This window comes from Cyrtonyx montezumae, unplaced genomic scaffold, assembly GCF_038088225.1.
Source record: "Cyrtonyx montezumae isolate F1298 unplaced genomic scaffold, pur_monq_1.0 scaffold_19, whole genome shotgun sequence".
NCBI classification, from domain to species: domain Eukaryota; kingdom Metazoa; phylum Chordata; class Aves; order Galliformes; family Odontophoridae; genus Cyrtonyx; species Cyrtonyx montezumae.
Window position 1 is genome coordinate 169143 of NW_027071925.1, and position 19624 is coordinate 188766.

General features: G+C 51.2%; 1 protein-coding gene across 1 annotated transcript in view; it reads right to left on the reverse strand.

The window, feature by feature from the left end:
- Window positions 1-1353: 1353 nt before the first annotated feature.
- MYOCD (myocardin) overlaps window positions 1354-19624 on the reverse strand; it is a 225236-nt gene continuing 206965 nt past the window's right edge. The window contains 10 exon segments of the mRNA XM_065735104.1: window positions 1354-3439; window positions 3441-3853; window positions 4505-4562; window positions 7485-8438; window positions 9874-10027; window positions 10376-10641; window positions 11143-11268; window positions 11739-11914; window positions 16070-16231; window positions 18499-18574. Coding sequence (XP_065591176.1) covers window positions 3284-3439; window positions 3441-3853; window positions 4505-4562; window positions 7485-8438; window positions 9874-10027; window positions 10376-10641; window positions 11143-11268; window positions 11739-11914; window positions 16070-16231; window positions 18499-18574 — 2541 coding nt within the window. The 3' untranslated portion in view covers window positions 1354-3283.

A 19624-nucleotide genomic window follows, 5' to 3' on the forward strand; every position in this document is an offset into this window, starting at 1 on the left:
CATCCAAGAGAATGGGAGCAGTTCACATATGTCCCTCGATAGCGCTTTCTTACTGCTGAGCAGCTCTGGGGATGCTGAGCAGCCCCTGCTGAGCCCCTTGCTGTTGTGCACCTGGGCTTCTTGCTGACTGCTGGAGCTTTGATTTTGCTCACTCAGCTCCAACAGCAGTTATCTAAGAGGGGATGACCATGCTTTGTTTTATCTCTCTTCGAATTGTGTGATGTAACGCGCTGGTGTTACATATTATTAATTAAATATTTTGTAATTTATAACTAGTTGTTATGAGTAGTTACTCTGTGTAGGAAGAGCCAGCCGTGCCCACAGGGAAACAGGGTGTAGCAGATGCCGGGTGTGGTAGGCCTGAAGTGACTGCACAAGATGTCCCAAGAGCCAGGGCTGCAGAAAGCTCCGGGGTGGTGGCCACTGCTCACAAAGGAATGTCACTGGGATAGTTTACATAAAGCCTTAAACAGAGAGCATGTGTGTGAAACCCAGCATGGGACATCACAGGCTCTGCTGCTTGGCTGCAGCAGGAAGCAAAATACCTGGGCCTTAAATCCCCTGGGCCATGTGGGAAAACCAGGCAGGCAAATCCAGGGCTGCCAGCTCTGGGGCAGTGGAGCAGCGGGCATGGAGCAGCCCCAGCACTGCCCTGCACAAGGGCACGGCGGAGCCGGGCAGGAGTGCTGCGAGATGCAGAGCATCATGGCATGGCACAGGGCTGCAGAGCCAGGCAGTTTATCACAGCAGCCCTTTTATGCAGTGGTTAAGAGACGAAAAGCCGCGGGTAGGAACTCGCTGGTACGTCACCTGGATCTTCTCTGGTTTATTTTTCGGATCGGTGTCTCTGGATCGTTCCACCTTTGAAGCCCCTCTAAGGACGGGCAGGCAGCCCCTCCTGAGAGCAGGCAGGAAGCGTCCTGGGAAGCCTCTGAATCAAGGGAGAGGTGTGGTGAAACGGGACATGGTCACGGGTGGGCAGAGGGAGAAGGAGCTCCCCTGGGGGCATAGGGCTGTGTCTGAGACAGAGAGGCCCAGGAGAACCCCATGGATGCAGGGGAAGAGCTGCAGAAGTTGCATACATGTTTTCAAGTGCAGATTTTCCTTTCTGGGCAGGTGGGTGGCAGTGCTGCCCACAGCAGGGGGTTGGAACTGTATGGTCTTTAAGGTCCCTTCTGACATAAGCCCCTCTTTGCTGCAGCAGTCAGTTTGTCCTGCGGGGCTGGATACCCATTCCTCATCCCTCTTCTTTAAAAGCAAACATCTGTAAGGAAGGTGAGAGGGCTGGCATGGCTGATGGCTGTCCTGCCACAGGCAGGCCGAATCGAGCAGCAGACTGCAAGCAGGCAGAGCAGCAAGGCAAAGGGGTTTTTAATAATGAAGGTGTTGCTGGTAACATACGTAAGGAAATGTGCTTGTTTACAAGTTTGAAGCTGACAGCATCCCTTTAAATAATACATTTGTCAAGAGGAGAAAGTTACCTGGAAAGCCCTGTACAACGGCACAGTGGAGCAGCTAACACTACTCTGATTCAAGTGCTATCAACATTCTCCACGGAACGGCTTCTGAAAGTTTCTCCCTTAGAAAAAGAAATTAAAAAAAAACCAACGCAACCTGTGATCATCTACCCTAGCAGTGCCCTGTGACCTTTTGTACAATAGAAAAGTGGTGCTTTAAATAGTGACTTAAAAGCTATGCCGTGTTCTTTATACAGCATGCAACATCGCCACGAGCCGGAGGTGCAGCGGGGGCTGCACATCCCCAGTGCCGCGTCGCTGATGAGCTGTCCTTCCAGTAACACAAATATTAAATACACTCAGTCTGTAAATAGTTAAACAATCTTTGTTAGCAACAATATTTACTTTGGCAAAACCAGAATTGCAAAGCCGACGTGTCAGTCAGAGTCCGTAGCAAGTTCTTTGGTGGCAGCCAAGAAGTGAAGCGAAGGCTCCTTCGCCCTGGAGCCTGAGGAAGGATATTGCACAGAGACTCGCAGAAGAAATGCTGGTGACTTCAAACTGGAGGCATCACTGCAGGAGAGCATCCATCTCCGCTGGCTTCAGAAGAACGAGCTCCTCTAGGCTCAGTGATTCACAGCTGTTCTCCAGATGGCCGTGCTCTGAGCTGGGTGATGCCGGAGTAAACTCAGGAGAGAAGAGGATCGCTGCTGAGGATCAGGGAGGAAGAGAAGAAGGAAGCCTTCTGGATGGCAGAGAGCAGAGACAGCAAAAGCAGATGCTCACACAAAACCACAGCCCCATGAGGGCCTGCTCAGCCCTGCCCCACGTGCAGGACAGGGGCTGCTCCTGGCTGCCCTGCTCACAGGTGTGCCGGGCAGTGGAGAGCCACCACGAGTCGTGGCTCTGCAGGGACAGCCCCTCCAAAGCTGTGCTGTATTCTCCATATGACTTGCTCCTACCTTGGACCACAACACATTACACATCTCTTTATATGTACCACACAAGCTGAGCCATGCCAGCTCCACTGGAATGCCACATTCCTTCCAAAACCTGCACCTACGGTCTGAGCAGCTGCCTCCAGCATCCACACCTTCCGCTCCCAGATCTCGGGCTGTAGCCTGACTCATCTCAGTTGGCAGCTGGGACAACTCTTTGGCTTTCAGCCCCCAGAACAGTATGAGAACATCCCAAGGTACCACCATGAACATGGTGGGCTCTACCTCTTGCTTGCTCATACAGTTGTGCAGGGACTGGAGCAGCACAGCTCTGGGGCTTTGGGGGTAGGAGGAAGGACTCGAGGTGAGTCTGGCTGCACAGAGTGATGTGCTTGCTGCCCTGGCTGGGTAGATCCCTCGTGCCTCCCCACTCCCAGCCCTGGGCAAGGCTGAGGGGAACCCTGCAGGGAGGCCTACAGGGCTGCACAGGCAGGAGGGGAGCGGGGCAGCAACCTCTAGGAGCTTGCAGCCTCACCACGCAGTTTTGTCGTGAGCTGCTCCAGTTCTCATGGGAGTGACTGCTAAAACTGGGGGTGGAAGATAAAAGGGACAAAAATGAAGTTATAGACAACTGTCAATCTAAAGGAGTGTTGATAAAGGCACTTGGTATCCTCTGTGAAAATGTGCCAGTGGAAAAAAAACAAAGTACCAGAGCTGTTGTGCTGTCAGTTTGCAGTAACTGAAAATTCAAACAAGTTTATTCACCGGGAAAATGGCTCCAGTTTCCCCCTGAACATGGCATGGCCGCCCCACACTCTCTCTAGCACAACAGAAACGCTGCTCTGGCTGCTGCAGGCTCACAGTATCCTGCCTCCACCGCCCTCCTGTTCACCACTGCTGCAGGTGGAGGTCCATGCTGGTGTTTAAATTGAGATCAGTAACATCCAGGAAATCGATGTTGAAGATGCTGGGGCCTGCGGGAGTGAGAGAGCTGAAGCCGGTGGCGGAGCTGGGGGGGGTGAGGTCCAGCCACTCCATCGTTTCCCCACGGAGATTCGGTGAAACTCATTTGTAAACTGGAGCCATCAGCAGGGGAAGGGGAGAGCTGTGTTTCCATGGGTGAGAGGGGAGTCTGTAAAATCTCCTGGGAGGTGAGCAGTTCGTCTGCAGCTTTGCTGGAGAACCCCTCTATCATCCCTTCGAAGTGGGACTCCTCTCCTCCCATCTTCAGCAGGGTAATTTCACCAACTCTTCCCAGTGGGCTGTGGGCATTCAGCAGGACCTCGAGGTGAGCATCACCACCTCCTGGACAGTGCTCGAATGCAAGCTGGGTGGAGGAGACCTGTTCGAATGGGGCAGATGGCTTTGGGAGTGGAGTGCTGGAGTTCCCTGTAGACACCGTTATCTGAGGTACTTTCTGGAGGCAGGACCGATCTTCCTTGGCATTGGCTGGCATTTCTGTTCAACAAACAAGAGGGAGTTGAGGTGCTGTGGCAGCCCTCATCACTGCTGGGCACGGGGCACTTCTGAGGACCCCAAGCAAAGCTCTTGGGCTGGGCATGCCTGCAGGGACCCACACCTGACTCCACCAGTTTGGCATCACCACTCATCCTCCCTGTGGGAAGCCTCTCATGTTCCCACTTCCTGATCTCAGCTCCTCTGGTTTTGGAACCTGTCTCCAGGGCACAAGAAGTGGCAGCTGTCCCCGTGGGGATGGGCATGGGCTGGTCATGCATGAAAAAGGGCACAGGCAGTGATCTGCACAGGGGAGGGCACTGCGGTGCTCTGCGTGGGAGATGGCACTGGCAGCACTGGGAGAGGAGGGCAGCAGGGGTTCCATGACACACTGCCATCCTTTCTGAGCAGGCTGCTTGGGATGGCCCAAGCACAGACTCCTGCACTAACCTGGGGGGTGTGTGGGAACAGGCTCTGGTGGGTTTTCTCACCAGCACAGGCCCCATGTGCTTTTAGAAGTGACCCCTGTGTGGGCTCCTGGTGTAGGGTGGCAAATGAAAGCCATACTCAGTTCGGGCAGCTTCCAGAGGCACACGGAGAGCTCGGGGCCCTGCAGTCCTACACGTGATAGAGGGTCAGGGAAGCAGTGCGTACCTCCGCTCTCAATCAGCACGTCCAGGAGTTCGTCCATCTGCTGACTTCGAGTCATCTGCTGCAGCAAACGGCAAAGAGGAGAGTAGAGGGCATTAGGAGGCCACTCACCAGGTAGGCGGCTCTGGACCCCACAAGAGATGCAGGGGTCTGGCAGTGGCATTCAGATCAGCACTGAGGGGTCAAGGACAAGCGCAGTAGGTCCAGACAGCACTGCAATAGGGTCCCCCTGCCCCACAGCTGAGATGTGCTCAGCAGCTGCTGCAGACTGCCTCACCCCAGAGCAGTGAGGGCACGCAGATTTAATGGGCCTGTCACCTAGCACTTGGCACGTGCCTGCTCCCACTCCCTGCACTGGGGAAAATGAAACAGCATCCTCTGCTCCCTGACTGCAGACTGGAAGTGCCTGCACCTCTCGCAGCCAACATAAACTGATTTTCATCACTGTCAGTGGTATTGCTCCATATTCTTAAAAGCACCATCATGACTGGCACTGAGGCTGCTGACAGGCTCTCACAAGAAGTGACGGGTTTGCAGGTGGTGCAGAGACTTCCCTATGGGAGCAGTACTCCAGGATATGGCTAAGGGCAGCAGACAGTGTGGGGTGGGACTTCATTAATGAGCTATGGAGAGTAGACGAAGTTTTCTGTCACACCTCAAAGAGGGGTGCCCCTGAGTTTTGGGGCATTTGTGTGGCATGTCAGGACATTTCACAAGCACAGAAGAACCCCATCTAGCGTGGTGTCAGACTGCTTTGTGGCAATCATTTAGTAACATCTTATGGAAAGGCTGCCCCTTATGGGAAAGGGCTGGCTACTACCCAGAGGCTCCATAGAGGGTTGCAGTTCCTGCAGCTACCTTAGCCACAAAAGATCACTCTGCACAGCTCTGGCTCTGCTGAAAGTAAAAAACATGCAGCAACCTGCTTTACTGCATCCCTACAGGGTGGAGGCTGCTTTCCCTCTGAGAGGGCTGGACTTGATTTACAAAATCTTGGGGATGGAACAGAAAGCTTTTGACCCTCCTGCATAGTCATCTTGGGGGAAATACAGGGAAATGAAATCAATGCACAGGGAAAAGATTCTGCTCCTCAGCACACAGGACACCCTCTGTCACCCCAGTTGAAGTCAGAGCAGCACCAGCAAAACTAAGGGTGTTGTGGGTCAGATCAGTGCCTTGTCACTGGGCAGAAAACAGGGAAGGGGAGAAACTCCTTGAGTGAACTCTGAGGACACCAGTGGGATCCAGAACCATCACCATAGTTCCACAGAACTCAACTCAGCTGAAATTGTGCAGAGCAAGAGAGAGAGTGGCTGCATCCAGGACAGCAATGCTCCCCGAGCTTCAGGCTGCCTCCCACCTCCTTACTCTGGGGACCTTCTCTGTCACCACTGGTTTGGGCAGATCTCACAGAGCACAGACCAGGGCAAACTGCCCAGAACTGTCACTGCCAGGTCAGCCCTCAGGCCTTCCCCGTGCCATTGCCAAACAGCTGCACACCAGTGCCAGCTTTTTGCCAGGAAGAGGCCACCCCTTCCACGGGGACCTCACCCCTCTTCTGAAGGTCTGGTGCCTGCTAGCTGCTGTTCCCCCTTGCCTTTGAGCCCACAAGTGCCCCTCATGAGAAGGCCCAGGACAGTGGTTTCACAACCAGGATGAGAAGGAGGGCACTGTGGGGTCACCCTCTTGTGCTCTGGCAGTGGGGAAAGAACTGGAGGAGACCCTGAGGTGCTGCTCCTCCCTGCTGATGCTCTGTGTCTGCCTGGTTGTTCAGAGCAGCCCCACTGCCTCTCTTGGAGTATCGTTCCACAATGCTGCACCACAGTGCTCTGTCTCACTGCTTTTTTGCATCTACAGCTCTGCACACTACTGCCCATCTCTCTGCAGCACTCTCTCTGCCCGTCTCACCCCTACAGCATCACTCCTCTCTACCCACCTCACTGACACACCAATTGCCCTTGTCCACTGCATCACTGTCCTCATGACAGGCTGCATCCTACTTTGCCACCTTGCAGCTCTGCTGCACTCATGTGGCATGCTGCTCCATGTGCAAGCTGTGGGGCTGTGGCTGGAGCTGTCCTCTGTGTGCACTGGGTGTTTCACAGCAGGTGTCACACGGCCTCATGGCCGTGCTGCATTGAGTGTGCATGTGTTCTGCATCTGCCCTGAACGTTTTGCAGATGTGTTGCACACCCTAAGCCACTGTGAGTATTTTACAGCCAATATGAGGGGAGTTCCTGCTCCTGGCAGGGTGGTTGGATGAAACAGGGCTGTGATCACTGGCATCTTATGCTACTTAAGTATGTTTGCAGTGTGTGCCCCTCTACAAGCTTTCACACTCATCCTGAGGGCTGAATGTGGAGTGGAGATCCTGAAGGGACTCCTCTGCTGTGCTAGTAGCCTGAGAGGAGTGAGCCCCTGACTGCAGCCCACAGTGGCAAGTCTTGCTCTATTACCTTCCCAAGAAAAGGCTTCCCAGCTGGGAGAAATACCCTCCTTCCACCCTGCGGTGAAAATACACTGTTATAAGCTGGAATGGCTAGCAAGATGCTGATGAGCCCTGCTACTTTGTGCCAGGGTTCCCCCAGGAGTGCAGGGACATCCCAGTGGCTGAAGGATCTGTGCCTGTGCTTCCCCACTGTGGATAGAGCTGTGCCAGAACTCCATGGGGCAGAGGGAGCTGTGCCAGGGCTCCACGGGGCAGAGGATCTGTGTTTGGCCCCCCAGGACAATTGGATGTGGAGGCAGAAGGGCTCTCTAGGAAATACCCTGAAAAGGACCCCGTGGTGCCATCGGCCTCCAACCCTTTCTCCACCTCAGCTATTCTCTACCCCAGATAGCTCATCATGTTCCTGCAGCTTCCTGGACACCCTTCAAGATGCCAGCACTTCCAACCTGAGCTCAAACAGGGATGTGTGTGTGAATACCCACAGACACGAGTGTGTTCACCACAGAGATAACAGCTGGGGTGCTCTCCACTTACCGATGCTGTGCGAAGGCAACTGCTGGTCTGCGGCGACGCGCTGCGGCCTTCTGCCTGTGAGCCAGGGGACACCGCAAGGAGATAGTGGCTGTTGGGGGACGGCGGCAGGCTGATGTGCTGTGGGCTCTTTGCAGCCCCGAGTGGAGAGTGCTGGGGGGAGCACTGCGGGCTCAGGAATGTTGAGGAGGTGATGGTGCTTTGCCCTGCAGGCTCCAAGCAGTGGCTATTTACAATGTGAGACAGCTGCGGCACCCCACAGTTACTTAACTTATCCGAGCTGCCAGCTTGGCCTTTCAAGGAAGTTTGTTTGGATGCAAATGGGCAGCTGGACACTGCGTTTTCTTGCTTGATGGGGACGCCAAAGAAATGTTGGGAGGGCTGTTGTTTCTCCTCAAGGCCATTGCTTCTCTTCCGCTTCTGCAGCTGCATCCTTAGCTCTTCTACCTGCCTCTGCTCTTGTTGCAGCTTCCATGTCAATTCATTGATGACCTTCTGCTTCTCCACCAGCATCTTGTCTTTCTCTGTGTCAATCCCTTCCAGCTCCAGCTGGATGCTTCCTCCATTCATGCTGCTCATCAGGCTTTCTTCAGCACTACCATGAACGGGAGATGGCTGAAGACCAAACTGTGGAGAAGACATGGGCCCGTCGTTGAAGGTGTCTGGCAAAGAGCCACTCACAGAGAGGTCAGAGGAAGCTGGAGAGATGGGTGGAGTGGAGCTGGTGCTGCCAAAGTGGTAGAAGCCATTTGATAACATGCTGGTGGAAGACTGTGACTGGTAACTTGACAAGGTGCTTGTTGGAGTGACTGGAAAGGTGACAGTTGTGATCTCACTGAAATTTGGCATTGCATTGCTGCTGCACTCCTGGAAGGGCCGTAGCCGCTCCATCAGTGCTGTTTTGGTACCTGATACAGGCAGACCTCTTATTCGGAGCTGCTGTCTCAGTTCTGACACCTAGAAGAAAAGTAACAATCATTCTCAATGCTTCCCCTGAAGGTGAGTGCTTTAGAAACCTGACATTTTTAACAAGAAGTCCCACATCACAGGTTCCCTGCTCTGGCTCCCCAGGTGCTCAGTCACCATGCACAGCCCTGATCACCATACACTTTGCAGGACCCTGACCCTTCCTAAGAGGAAAGCCTTCTTCTGCTAGAAACTGACTGGTCTCCATGAACCAGTGGTGGTCCTTGGGCCATGGAGGTAACACAGGATTTCCTTCCTAGCAGTAAGTTTCTACATGAGTGGAGGACTTTCAACACAGCCCAGGAGCCCAGGCATCCTTCAGCTCAGGCAATCTGACCACATACATGTGAGCTAGCTGCTCCATGTTCAGACATCTGCGCCAGGTTCAGATATCTAAGCAACATTATCACTGTGACAGAGTCACAGACACACAGAATCACAGAATAGTCTGAGTTAGAAGGATCCTGTGAATCCAACTCCTGGCTCCACACAGGACCACCCAAAAATCAAACCCTGTGTCTGAGAGTATTGTCCACATGCATCTCAAACCCTGTCGGGCTGGTTCCATGACCACTGCCTGTGGAATCTGATCCAGTTCTTCATCACCCTCTCAGTGAAGAACTTTTTCCTATGGCCAAACTCATATTATTTCTACCTCATTTTATTTCCCCATCTAATAGTGATGGAGAAATCCATATCCCCAAGGTCTCAGCTCCTAAAAAGACTTGGTCTTCCCTATGGCTGAAGCTCCATTAAAAAAAAAAAATATATATATATATATATATATATATATAAAAAAAATCATTGATTTGAATGATTCTCCCTTATGCCCTTGCCTACACGAGAGATTTAGATACTACTCAGTAACACTGAGCTGAAGTCTCTGGGATATACCTTCTTGTGCAGAGAGTGAACCTTGCCTGGCTGCTGCTGGCAGAGGAGTTGCAGCATCATGGTCTCAGCACGGGCTTTGCAATGACCACAGAGAAAGTGAGTCCCTGGGTGGGTGTCCAAGCTGACCTACTTCCTGTCTGTTCTGCTGGCAGTATCCAGGATATCCACCATAATACTTACAGAAGATGTGGGGTCATGAGCTGTCAGAACAGCAACACAGATTGTCCTCCAGTCTTGGACCTGATGTCCTGGCCTGCAGCTGTCTCAAGATGTAGGGCTTGCTAATACATGCCCTGGAGCAGTGCACATGTGACGCCTACATAGCAGCAAATCCCTGTTTCTAGTTGTCACCATCCTGACCAATTCCTGCTCCATTGTGCTGTACACCTCAGTTTGCACACAGTGTGGTAGTACATGCTGATATATAACAAAGTCTGTCCCAATCAGCACAGCCTTCAGCACACACATAAGAGTAGCAAAGAACATTTGGGATATAAAATTCTGCTCCTGTGCTGACAAAGTGTTCACTTACTTTCAGATCATCCAGGTTAGATGGCAGAGGGCCTGGCTTGATAGATGAGACACAGGTCTGGCCTGAAAAGGTGGTTTTCACAGGTGAAAGAGGGGTGTTGCTGACAGAAGTTGATGAAGCACTTGAACTTTTGATCAATTGCTCATTTGACTGCCTGAAATAACAAAGGAGATATGGGGTAACATGGTTGCCCTTCGGGGACTCTGTGCCCCCTGCTATGATGTACCACCTCCCTGCTCCCCTGGGACTCTTATCCCCTGTATAAGATCTGAAGGACCACCAACTCCAAGAAAAAATAGTTTGGGCTGCAAGGAGATTGCTGGCAACCTACCAGCAAACCACAGGTTCCCCAGCTAGTGCACAAGACAGAGGAGCTTTTTGGGAGGTTGCTGTATTGCCCTTATGTGTATTTCTCTCCCATACGCTGGCATAAATGGAAAGGGAAGAGGAAAGTTTGAAGGGAGATAACACCAAGCCCTGCTACTGGCACACTGTCACTCACTTTAACTGGCCTTGGTGCATCCCTGGGTAGTTGAAGTGCTGCTGCTGTTGCTGCTGTTGTTGCTGTTGCTGCTGGCTGAGGATCTGGAGCTGCAGAAAGAGCTGCTGCTGCTGGAGGAGTCTTGCATATGCAGAGTCCATAGGTGGAGGGGACTTCTCTGCCTTCTGGTCTGGAGGGATGTACTGGTGATATTTCAGCTTCTTCACCTTGGGCTTGGTGTCCTTGGGCTTTTTGTGACGGTTCTTGCTATCACTGGATGATTTTGACTGTTGGTCCAAGAAGAAAAGGAATTAGTTTAGAGAAGAGCTCCTGACATTCCTGTGGGAACTTGGAGGCCTGGATAGAGCAAGGGCAGGTCCTGCTGGCACCCTGACTGCCCAGCTCCATGAGCAGCTAATCATGCATGTGTGGGACTCCTCCAGGGCAATATTTAATCCCAGCTGTGCTGAAGAACACATGGGATGGAAAAAGGCCTTCCTTGCACTGATGGTATTTCTGTATTGCCTTATATCTCCAGCTCCCAGCCCCAGGAGATGTTTTATATTCTGGACCTGAGCAGTCATCCCTAGCAAGTACCAAAGCTCTACCTTATGTAACTACAAAATGAGATTGATCTCTCCTTGTTATTCCAGGCCTTTAAGACCAAGACCTCAAGCTTTCCAGTTACATGGGGTGCAGCACATAAGCACTTCTGGCCTGGTTGCAGCCACCTGCCCTGCAGGTGTTACCTCTCCCAGGGAGTGTGGATAAGCAGATGCAGATATTACCTTTACCACAGAAGGCACTGGGAGAGGAGGGCTGTCCTGCCCCACCACTTGCTTGGGGCTGTCGCACTGGCCGCTCTGGCCTGAGGCAAGCTCTGCTGTATTGCCTTCAGTGCCATGGGGGTGATCCTGGAAGAGAGAGGTGCAGTGTGAGAGAGGACGCGGGGTAGGTGTGGGCCCCTGGGATAGCCTGTCCCCACAGCCATCCTTCCCTGTTCTTGATGCTGGGTCCCTGCGGGGAGAGGGGCTGCACCCTGTCCATCCCAGCCCCTCATGCCCATCCCAGCCCTCTCTTTCCAGTCCCCCAGCCTACTTCAGGTCTGATGCAGTCCCTGCACTCCCATATAGTTCACCTCAGTGAGACAGTCTTTCCACTCTCCCCTAGTCCTCCCAGCACATTCTTCAGCTCATCCCAGTGCCCCTTAACCAGGTATTCTCATTTCTCCCAGTCCATCCCAGTTCCCTCAAGCCCAGCCTCAGTGTTACCACCTCACTACCTTCCCAGTTGCATCCAGTGCCACAGTCCATCCCTGCAGCCTACCCAGCCCCCCAAGCCTCACCAGAGCAGGGAAGCATGGCTTTCCAGTGGTGCCACTCACCTGGGATGGCCCCGAGGGGGCCGAGGGCGGCAGCTCAGAGGATTTGGTGCCTGCTGATGACTCTGTGGAGCCCTGGGAGTCCTCACTCCTGGCCTGCTCTGGGGACAGGCCATCATTGCTGCTGTCCTCCTCAAAGGCAAACGCATCGGATGGCTTGGAGAAGTTCACCTGCGTGCCTGCCAGGTGAAGAGAGGCGGCGGTCAGGGCTGCCCTGCCTGCAACAGGAATGGCTGCCTGTCCCCACTCCTGGCTCCTGGGTGCATCCGCCAGTGGGAGGGATGGGTGAGTGGAGGCAGCACAGAGTGCTTGGATCACCCAGTAATGCCTGCACGCTGTGGTCTTGGCCAAGAGGACTGGTTCTGTTTCCCATGTGTGCCAAACTTTTTAAGACCTGGGTACAGGCCAAGGGCATGGTGCTCGAGGTGTTCAAATACCTCATCCTATCTCTACCTGTACACGGAGGACAAGGAAAGGAGCCCACAGGCCATGGCCCCATGGCTGAGTGAACAAAAGATGGTCAAGAACACATTTATTAGGAGGAACTTTGCCTGACGGAACTGGAGCCATTCTCAGAGACCACAGACACTCTGGGCTGCAGAGGAACAGCTTGGCTACCCTATTCTGCCATGGGAACGCAATGGGGTGACGGGCAGTAGGGTCTCTCTCCTCAATCAGACAAGTATCTTGATTACACATATACACTTCCCTGTCCTCAGTGGAAGAACTGAGGTTGAAATCCACCTGGAGGGTGACACAGCCTTTCCTGGTAGAAAAGTCAACATGAATGCACCTGGCTGCAGCTGGACAGAGGCTTCCAGGACTGGTGTCTGTCCACAAGCTTCACCTCATGAAATGCTTCAAGTTGCTCCCATTACTTCTTGCCTGCCACAAAGCCTGCCCTAGACATTGCTCCTCCCCTCTGCAAAGCTCCCAGCACACTATCTCCTAGTCAGATGGGCAAGAGCTCTTGACCCCAAGCTTTTACTGATAAATGAAGTGCTGAAAAAGAAAAGCTCTCATGTGAGGTTTGGGAGGGCTGCAGGTGGGGGTAGAGGAAGGAGCAGCATGGCCATGCTCATAATCTCGTGCTCATGTCTGGCATTTGTCAGGCAACTTGGCACATTGATAGCAAAGTGACAAATGGGGAAATAGGAAGGGCCTGGGGACAAGCCTTCACCTGTCTGTGCTGCTGGTGTAGCAATGTGTACCTTCTCACTGACACGCACCCTCCTGCTCTGACCCCTGCCCCTATCTGAAAGATAAAGGTTATCTCTGCTTGCTCCAGCTTGCGGTGCCAGATTGGGTGAGGGAGCAGGGAGCTCTGGCTGCCCACTCCAGGATGGCTCCTTGAGCTGCCAGCAGCAGCTGGATCTCTGCGGAGGGTGTACTGTCTGCCATGGGCTTCTGTTGGGAAGGGATGCACGTATACAGAAGTTGCTGGTAACCTGTGACAACATGTCTCTGTGTCCTGTTTGCCCATTCCCATCCTGAGTGCTGTGCATATCGCCAGCACCAGCATTCTCTGGGACCCTGGTGTTGAAGTGGAGCTGCTTTGTCTTCTTGGACAACTCAAGAGCATCCTTGCCATGGTAGCTCCGGGGCAGACAGGCACAGGATATGAGATTCCCTGTGTGCTGGGAAGGGCCTCTCTTCACTGCTCTGCAGGACCTGGTGTTCTTCCTGTGTCTGGAAATAGGGCCTGTCCTCTCTTCTCTACAGCTACCATCAGATGCGGTACCTGAGCTTTACCTTCCCAGAGGAAATGCAAGGCAGCACAGTCTGTTCCCCGGATTGGGTGGAAGCTGCTCTCCATGTTTAAAGAGAGGTGTGGGCATCCTTTCCTGGGAATAATTAGTCCATCAAAGGGGACTTGGGGATCTGCAAGACTTCCACTGGGCTGGCATTCCGTAGGCTTGTGTGGAAAAAACGTACCAAAACGCAGAGCCCAAGGGACCTTGAGGACACAGCAGCAGCCTGGAGCATGACAGGAATGTGCTGCATCCTGCTGCTTGATACTGGAGGCCTGCACAGAGCAGGGAGTGCTGCCCTTATCTGTTGCTCTCACCCAGCCCGGGGCTGGCAGTGTTGTTTCATGATCCCCTGTCTCTGCTGTAATCTCAGGCAGAATGGTGTTTGCTTGGGGCTGTTTCTAACGCACTGGGTATTGTCCTCTCAAACATATTGGACAAAGTGATGACAAGGACCTGGTAAAAAAAGGTTCTTATATCACTGCTCAGCTATGTAGGGCACTGGCGGCCTCCTGTCCCTGGGACGTTAGGGCTTTCAGTTGGGGTCTGGCACTTTCTGCTCACCCTGCCGGAGGTGATTAGAGGAACATGTCAGCTGAACTTTCTGCTGTATAAACAATTGAGATTCCAAGGTTAAAGTAAAATGATTTAAAACTCTGTCATCTTTCTGGTATTGCAAAAACAAAAGGCTTAACGTTCAGAAGAGCCAGTGCTCATCTCTGCTCCTTGTTCAACCTTCCGCCCCAGCACACGAGCACAGCAAACTGTCTCTGACTTCGAAAATCATTTAAGGACCCTTCAGCTTGAGGCTTCTACAGAAACCCGAGGGCCCTGGTGTAGCTTCACCCCTGCTTCTGACGGCACCCAAATAAAAACCATGCCTGATGGTTATACGCTGTGTGTTTCACCCAAAGTGGGATGAAACTGGCTTCCAGGACACGTCTTTCCTGAGCATGTGTTTGGTAGAAGAGTATTATGAAAGAGAGAAATTTCAAAATTGAGCAAATCATTTAAAGCCAGATTTTTGTTTTTAACAATTCTGTCCTGTAAATCTCTGCTTACCACAAGCTGCAGACAAGGCAGATGGAGAGAAACATTCAGAATCTTCAAGCACGCTTGCCTGGCCTCCAAGCCTCAGCTCCAGTGAATCATGCTCAAACTGCCTTGATTGTTTATAAGAGGGGGGATTTTTTAAACGTTTTTTTATTTTCACTCTTCTCTCCTTCGATAAGTGGCTAAGGAGATTTTGCTTAAACTCTCCCTAAAAATTCCTCTTCAGACAGAGTCCTGGAACATTTCACCTTCAAAGGCAAGAGCTGCGAAATGCTGGAAATGGAATGGCTCAAGAGCCAGACTGCAGAAACCACTGTGCATACCCCACGTGCACTTTGCAGTGGGGAAATGAAGAGCAGGAAAAATTGGAGGACAGGAAAGAAGTCTGTCTAAGACTGCAGTATTTCATGCTTTATCTGCTGATTTCTGAGATGAAACCAAAGTCAAAGTATTTCATGTCTCAGTTCCCATTTTCTGCATTGCTCCTGTAGTTCAAAGACCTCTCCTGTCCCAGAGTTCTGCCATTGTCCCTGTCTTGCTCTCAGCCCAGAATAGACACTTGACATGGGATTACGCCAATGGAAATAATCCCATCAATTTAGGAATGAGGAGCAACAGAACAAGGAGTTCCTGGAGACAGAACAGCTCTCAGTGCCCGACTTGAGGCCTGAGATCCAATTTGGACACACAGAGATGAGCCCAGGCATCAGAAATACGGGCTGCTGGGCTGGTTCTGAAGGACCTTGCAGGCTTTCCTGCTCCATTCTCTGTTTTCTGATCTCACTCTTTTGGCACTAGTGTACTCTGAGTTACCATTTTCCTTTGTTTCAGCTTATACACCGGCTTTCCTGCAGCAGCACAGGGAAAATAACTGCAAGGGACCCTGCCTCCCTCCTCCAGCTGGGAGGTGGGTGATGGAGGTACACTAAGTTTAGGCAAAAGCCAAGCACTGGGAAATAGTAGGAGCATACTCTCCTCTGGGATGCAGTCAGCTCCTTGTATTCCCTAGAAGACTTGCATCCCTTTCCCTCTACTCTGTTGGACCTTGCATTCTACTAACATCAGTAGAAAAACAGAGCAGCAGCCTCATTGAACCAGGGCTGTTTCAACCCTTGGGATGTAAGAGTTTGGCAGGGCACAAGCAGGAGCAGGCTGGCCTAACATCTGTATGTGTGCACCCAAGCCCTCTCCCATGTGAGAGAGGAAGGAATGTCATTTATCCATCAGTATCATTTATGTGCTTGAAGTCTTGGACGGGGCAGGGGGGGAAGAAAGAATATATTCTCCCTGAGAAAACATGGCTGAAAAATGATTTGTGTTTCCACCACAGATGCTCTAAGATGAAAGTTCCCTTCTCATGGTCCTGGGTAAGGCTGTGCCAGACTGGACTGCTGTGAGAATAAGGAAATTTAAATAATGTGCAGCTGCTTCTCTTAACTCCAGGCAGTCAGTGCTGTATGTTCTCGTAACCTTTCCAGCCCCTGCCCCGTGCCATGCACACGACACAAAATACACGTTCACTTCCACTACCTTTTATGGCCTCTTTCACAGCTGAGTCGACAGGAATAATATTCTTCTCCACCAGCTCCAAAGGACCCGGCCTGAGAGCGATCTTTTCATTGAGATCATCTGCCAGTCGGGCTCTTTTCAGCTTCATTTGAGTGGACTGAATGGACCCCTCTGCAGCTGAGTCTAAAACGCCAAATGGAAGGCATCAGTTCAGGACCAGGGCTGTCTGTAAGCACACTGCTGAGAACATGCTTCCCTCAGCACAGCCTTTCTGGACTGCAGCCAAGACATGAGCAGAGCTCAGTGTCCAGCAGGAGCTGCTCTGAGGCTGGAGGCAAGATGGGCTTTGGGATATGGGTCCTCCCCTAAGCCAGAGGTCAAGCTTCTCTATGCCCGATTAAAAGCCTTTGTTTTCTAACCTAGGCTTGCAAACCCAGCCTGCAGCTGAAGCGTCCTTCCCAAGGCCCAGGAATGATCTGCAATGGAAACTTCATTAAGCTGTGGCTGGCCTGAGAGGCTAAGTGGACTCTGACTCCTGCCTGCCAGGAGCCCAGTGGCTCTTGTGGTCTAATGCAAATCTGTACTTCTGGGGAACAGCTGTAGAAAAGAACCATTAGCTGTGTTTGACAATTGCAGTGAATGCCTTACGCATTTACTCCAAGATAAGAAGATAAAAAGCTGGAGCTTCAGGAGTGGAACGTTTAGAGGCAGTGTGAGGACACTGTTCCAGGCCTCCAGGGGAAAAACAAGTCAGTGGAGAAGAGCATAATAAAGGCAGCTAGGTCTGGAAACTACTGCCAGACCAAACCCAGCTGTGAAGCTCCCACTTACTGAGTGGTAACAGAGGAGTGACCAGTTACTACAGCAAATGGTAATTTCCCAAACAATGATGCTATGTCTCCTCTTATAGTATCAGCTTGGGTAGAGGGGAAGCAAGATCCTAAACTAGACTGCATCTTTACCCCTGGGGGTCTAAATTAAGAAAGGCTGCGTCTAAGCTGTGCTGCCTTCCAAGTCTGGATGCTGTTATGGAAGGGATACTGTGCTCAACACAAGCTTGATACCAGTGAAAAATGCTCTGCAGGAGGTCAGGAGAGCTAACTTAAAGTCACTTTTGGCCTCAGACTAGATTGGACAAGGAACCTGCATGAGGTCCTGAGGTAAGCAATAACAGAAGGTGTATCTGGAAGACATTTAGATGGTGGCAAATGTCCCAGCTGCCCCATTTCAATCACCTCTACATCCTCTTAGGAACCAGCTCAGCATATGAGATACTCTGGGGCACATCCCCATACCCAAGCAGAGACCTCAGCCCAGAAGTGTGTGTGGCACAGCACAGCCAGGTGCTTGGTGCACAGCTAGGCAGGCTTTGCACCAACCCTGCATCTTACTGGGCCTGTCAACACAGAGTGACTGCAGCCACCTCCACATCTCTTCTACTGCCCCCAGCCCCAATTCCAGTCTGTATTTGCTTCAATTTTTTAACCTAAGGCAAATGCACTTCCACTTGTTAAATGGGCAGTGATGCTGGCTCATTTTAGGGATGGAGAGACAAAGGTAAAGGATAGCAGTGGCACGAGTCTATCACAGACTCCTGGCTTAGACCTCAAGCATGCCAGAGGAAGAAGAAATATGGACTTTATTCACAGTGATAGCAGGGGCCAGCATTTACAGTTGCCAGAGAGTAATCTGCTTTTCCTAAGGGACTGACAGGGTTCAAGGAGGGAGACTCCACATCCTCCCTGTCTCTTTATCTACGGAGATAACGAGGGACACCACAGAGATCTGCTGCCTGTGATGGGATGCAGCAGAGCACTGCCAGCTCCCTGGCTTCAATGAGACACCAGGCTGGGGAAGGGGGAGATACTGGGGTTCACAGACTTACAGCAGAGCTCAATCTTTTAATATGGCAAACATAGAATCATAGAACAATAGGGGATAATAGGGAGATAATTATCTGAGGGCCAATGCATGGGTCATTATTTCCATCAAATTGGATTGGCATATAGTAAGACTTATGGCAAAAAAAACCCAACCAACCAAACAAACCAAAACAGACTAAAAAGTCCAGCTTTGGGAAAATATGAAAACCACCTGCTACAAGGCTTTCATCACAAGTGCCCAAGGTGTGCACTTCATGAGGATCAGACCTCAGCACCTCTAACAGAGTACTCTTTCATAGTTGTTTTCTACCCTACTGTCTTCTATCCATCTGGTCCCTGCCAGAGAAGGGACCAACATTAGAATGGCCTTGGGTCTTCTCCTGTCAGGGGAAAACTGTGTATTCTACCTGAAGACTGAATCTGGACTGGCTACTATACAACATGTCCCCTTTGGCAGTGACTCTCATGAGCAGCTGGGGCTAAGTAAATTGTGATGAGAGTCCTGAAAGGAACCCAGGTGGGGCAGGAGGGACAAAAATTGTGTGGGAGAATCTCAGGCAGTCTTACCTTGTAAAATATGCATATTGACCAGGTCTGATCGCTCAGGCCTGCTTCTGATCTTGTGCTTGAGATAATCTTCAGTCTGCAGAACACAAATGCAGAGAGTATTACCTGACTAGAGCAGTTATAAGGTAGAGAGAGCAGGTGCCCCTGTGCTATCCCATGGGTTTTTTTTGATTCATTAAAGTCTAGGTTGAGGGAGCTCCTGAGTGGCAATTTTTTTTCACCTGGACAGTGGCTGAGTCTTGGACAGAAGCTCTTCAGGAAGGGAACAGCATGCATGGAGCTGCTGAATGTTCACTGTCCTCACAACTAGACCATCCTTTGCCAATTATCCTTGGGCTTCTGATTCCTCAGCTCTTATAAGATCTCATGGGAAGGATGAGACCTGTTTACTGGGAGGGGTAGATCTCCTGGCTCAGCATACCACATCATCTTTGGGAGCTGCACTATAGAAATGCCACAGTACAGTATTAGCAGTGTGGGAAGCCTGGCACTCTGTGATGAGCTACAAGGCTGTGCATGAAGACACTCAGACGCTCACTCTAGGTCAGCTACAAGACTTAGGCTTCCTGCAGCTATGTGCTCTGCAGTTTCTCACCCCACCTACTCCATCTACTTCATCTGCAGTGTGAGTTTGTGAAAATCCCACTTTGCAGATCGCTGCAGCTGAGCTTGTAATGAGCTTGTACCAACTTCCTCATGGCTTCAGGAAAAGAAAGGCACACAGAGTTTCAAAAACACCTTCCTCTGGGCCAAGGAAATCAGTATTGGTGGCAGTTCACCTCAAGTGTACAGATGCAAGCTTACTACCTGGTGAAGAAGAGCTAAACAATAACTTAACATTATCAGCTATTTGTTCAGTTAAGATGCTAGGAGAAATAGTATAAAAAATGTACATCATTCAAAGAGATTAAGCTCTCCAGGAAAAATATAAACTAACACAAACAGATGGAGAAAACTAGAAAACCCATAGTAAAAATTATGCAAGATCATGTGAAAAAGATCATTTCAGTAGCCAGGAGAAGACAATGGAAAGGGCTGTCTGCGTTCCATAAGCATGAAAAATAATTGTGGATGTTGCTGAGATGGTGACAGGATTTCATACCTTTTCAAACCATCTTCTCTAGAA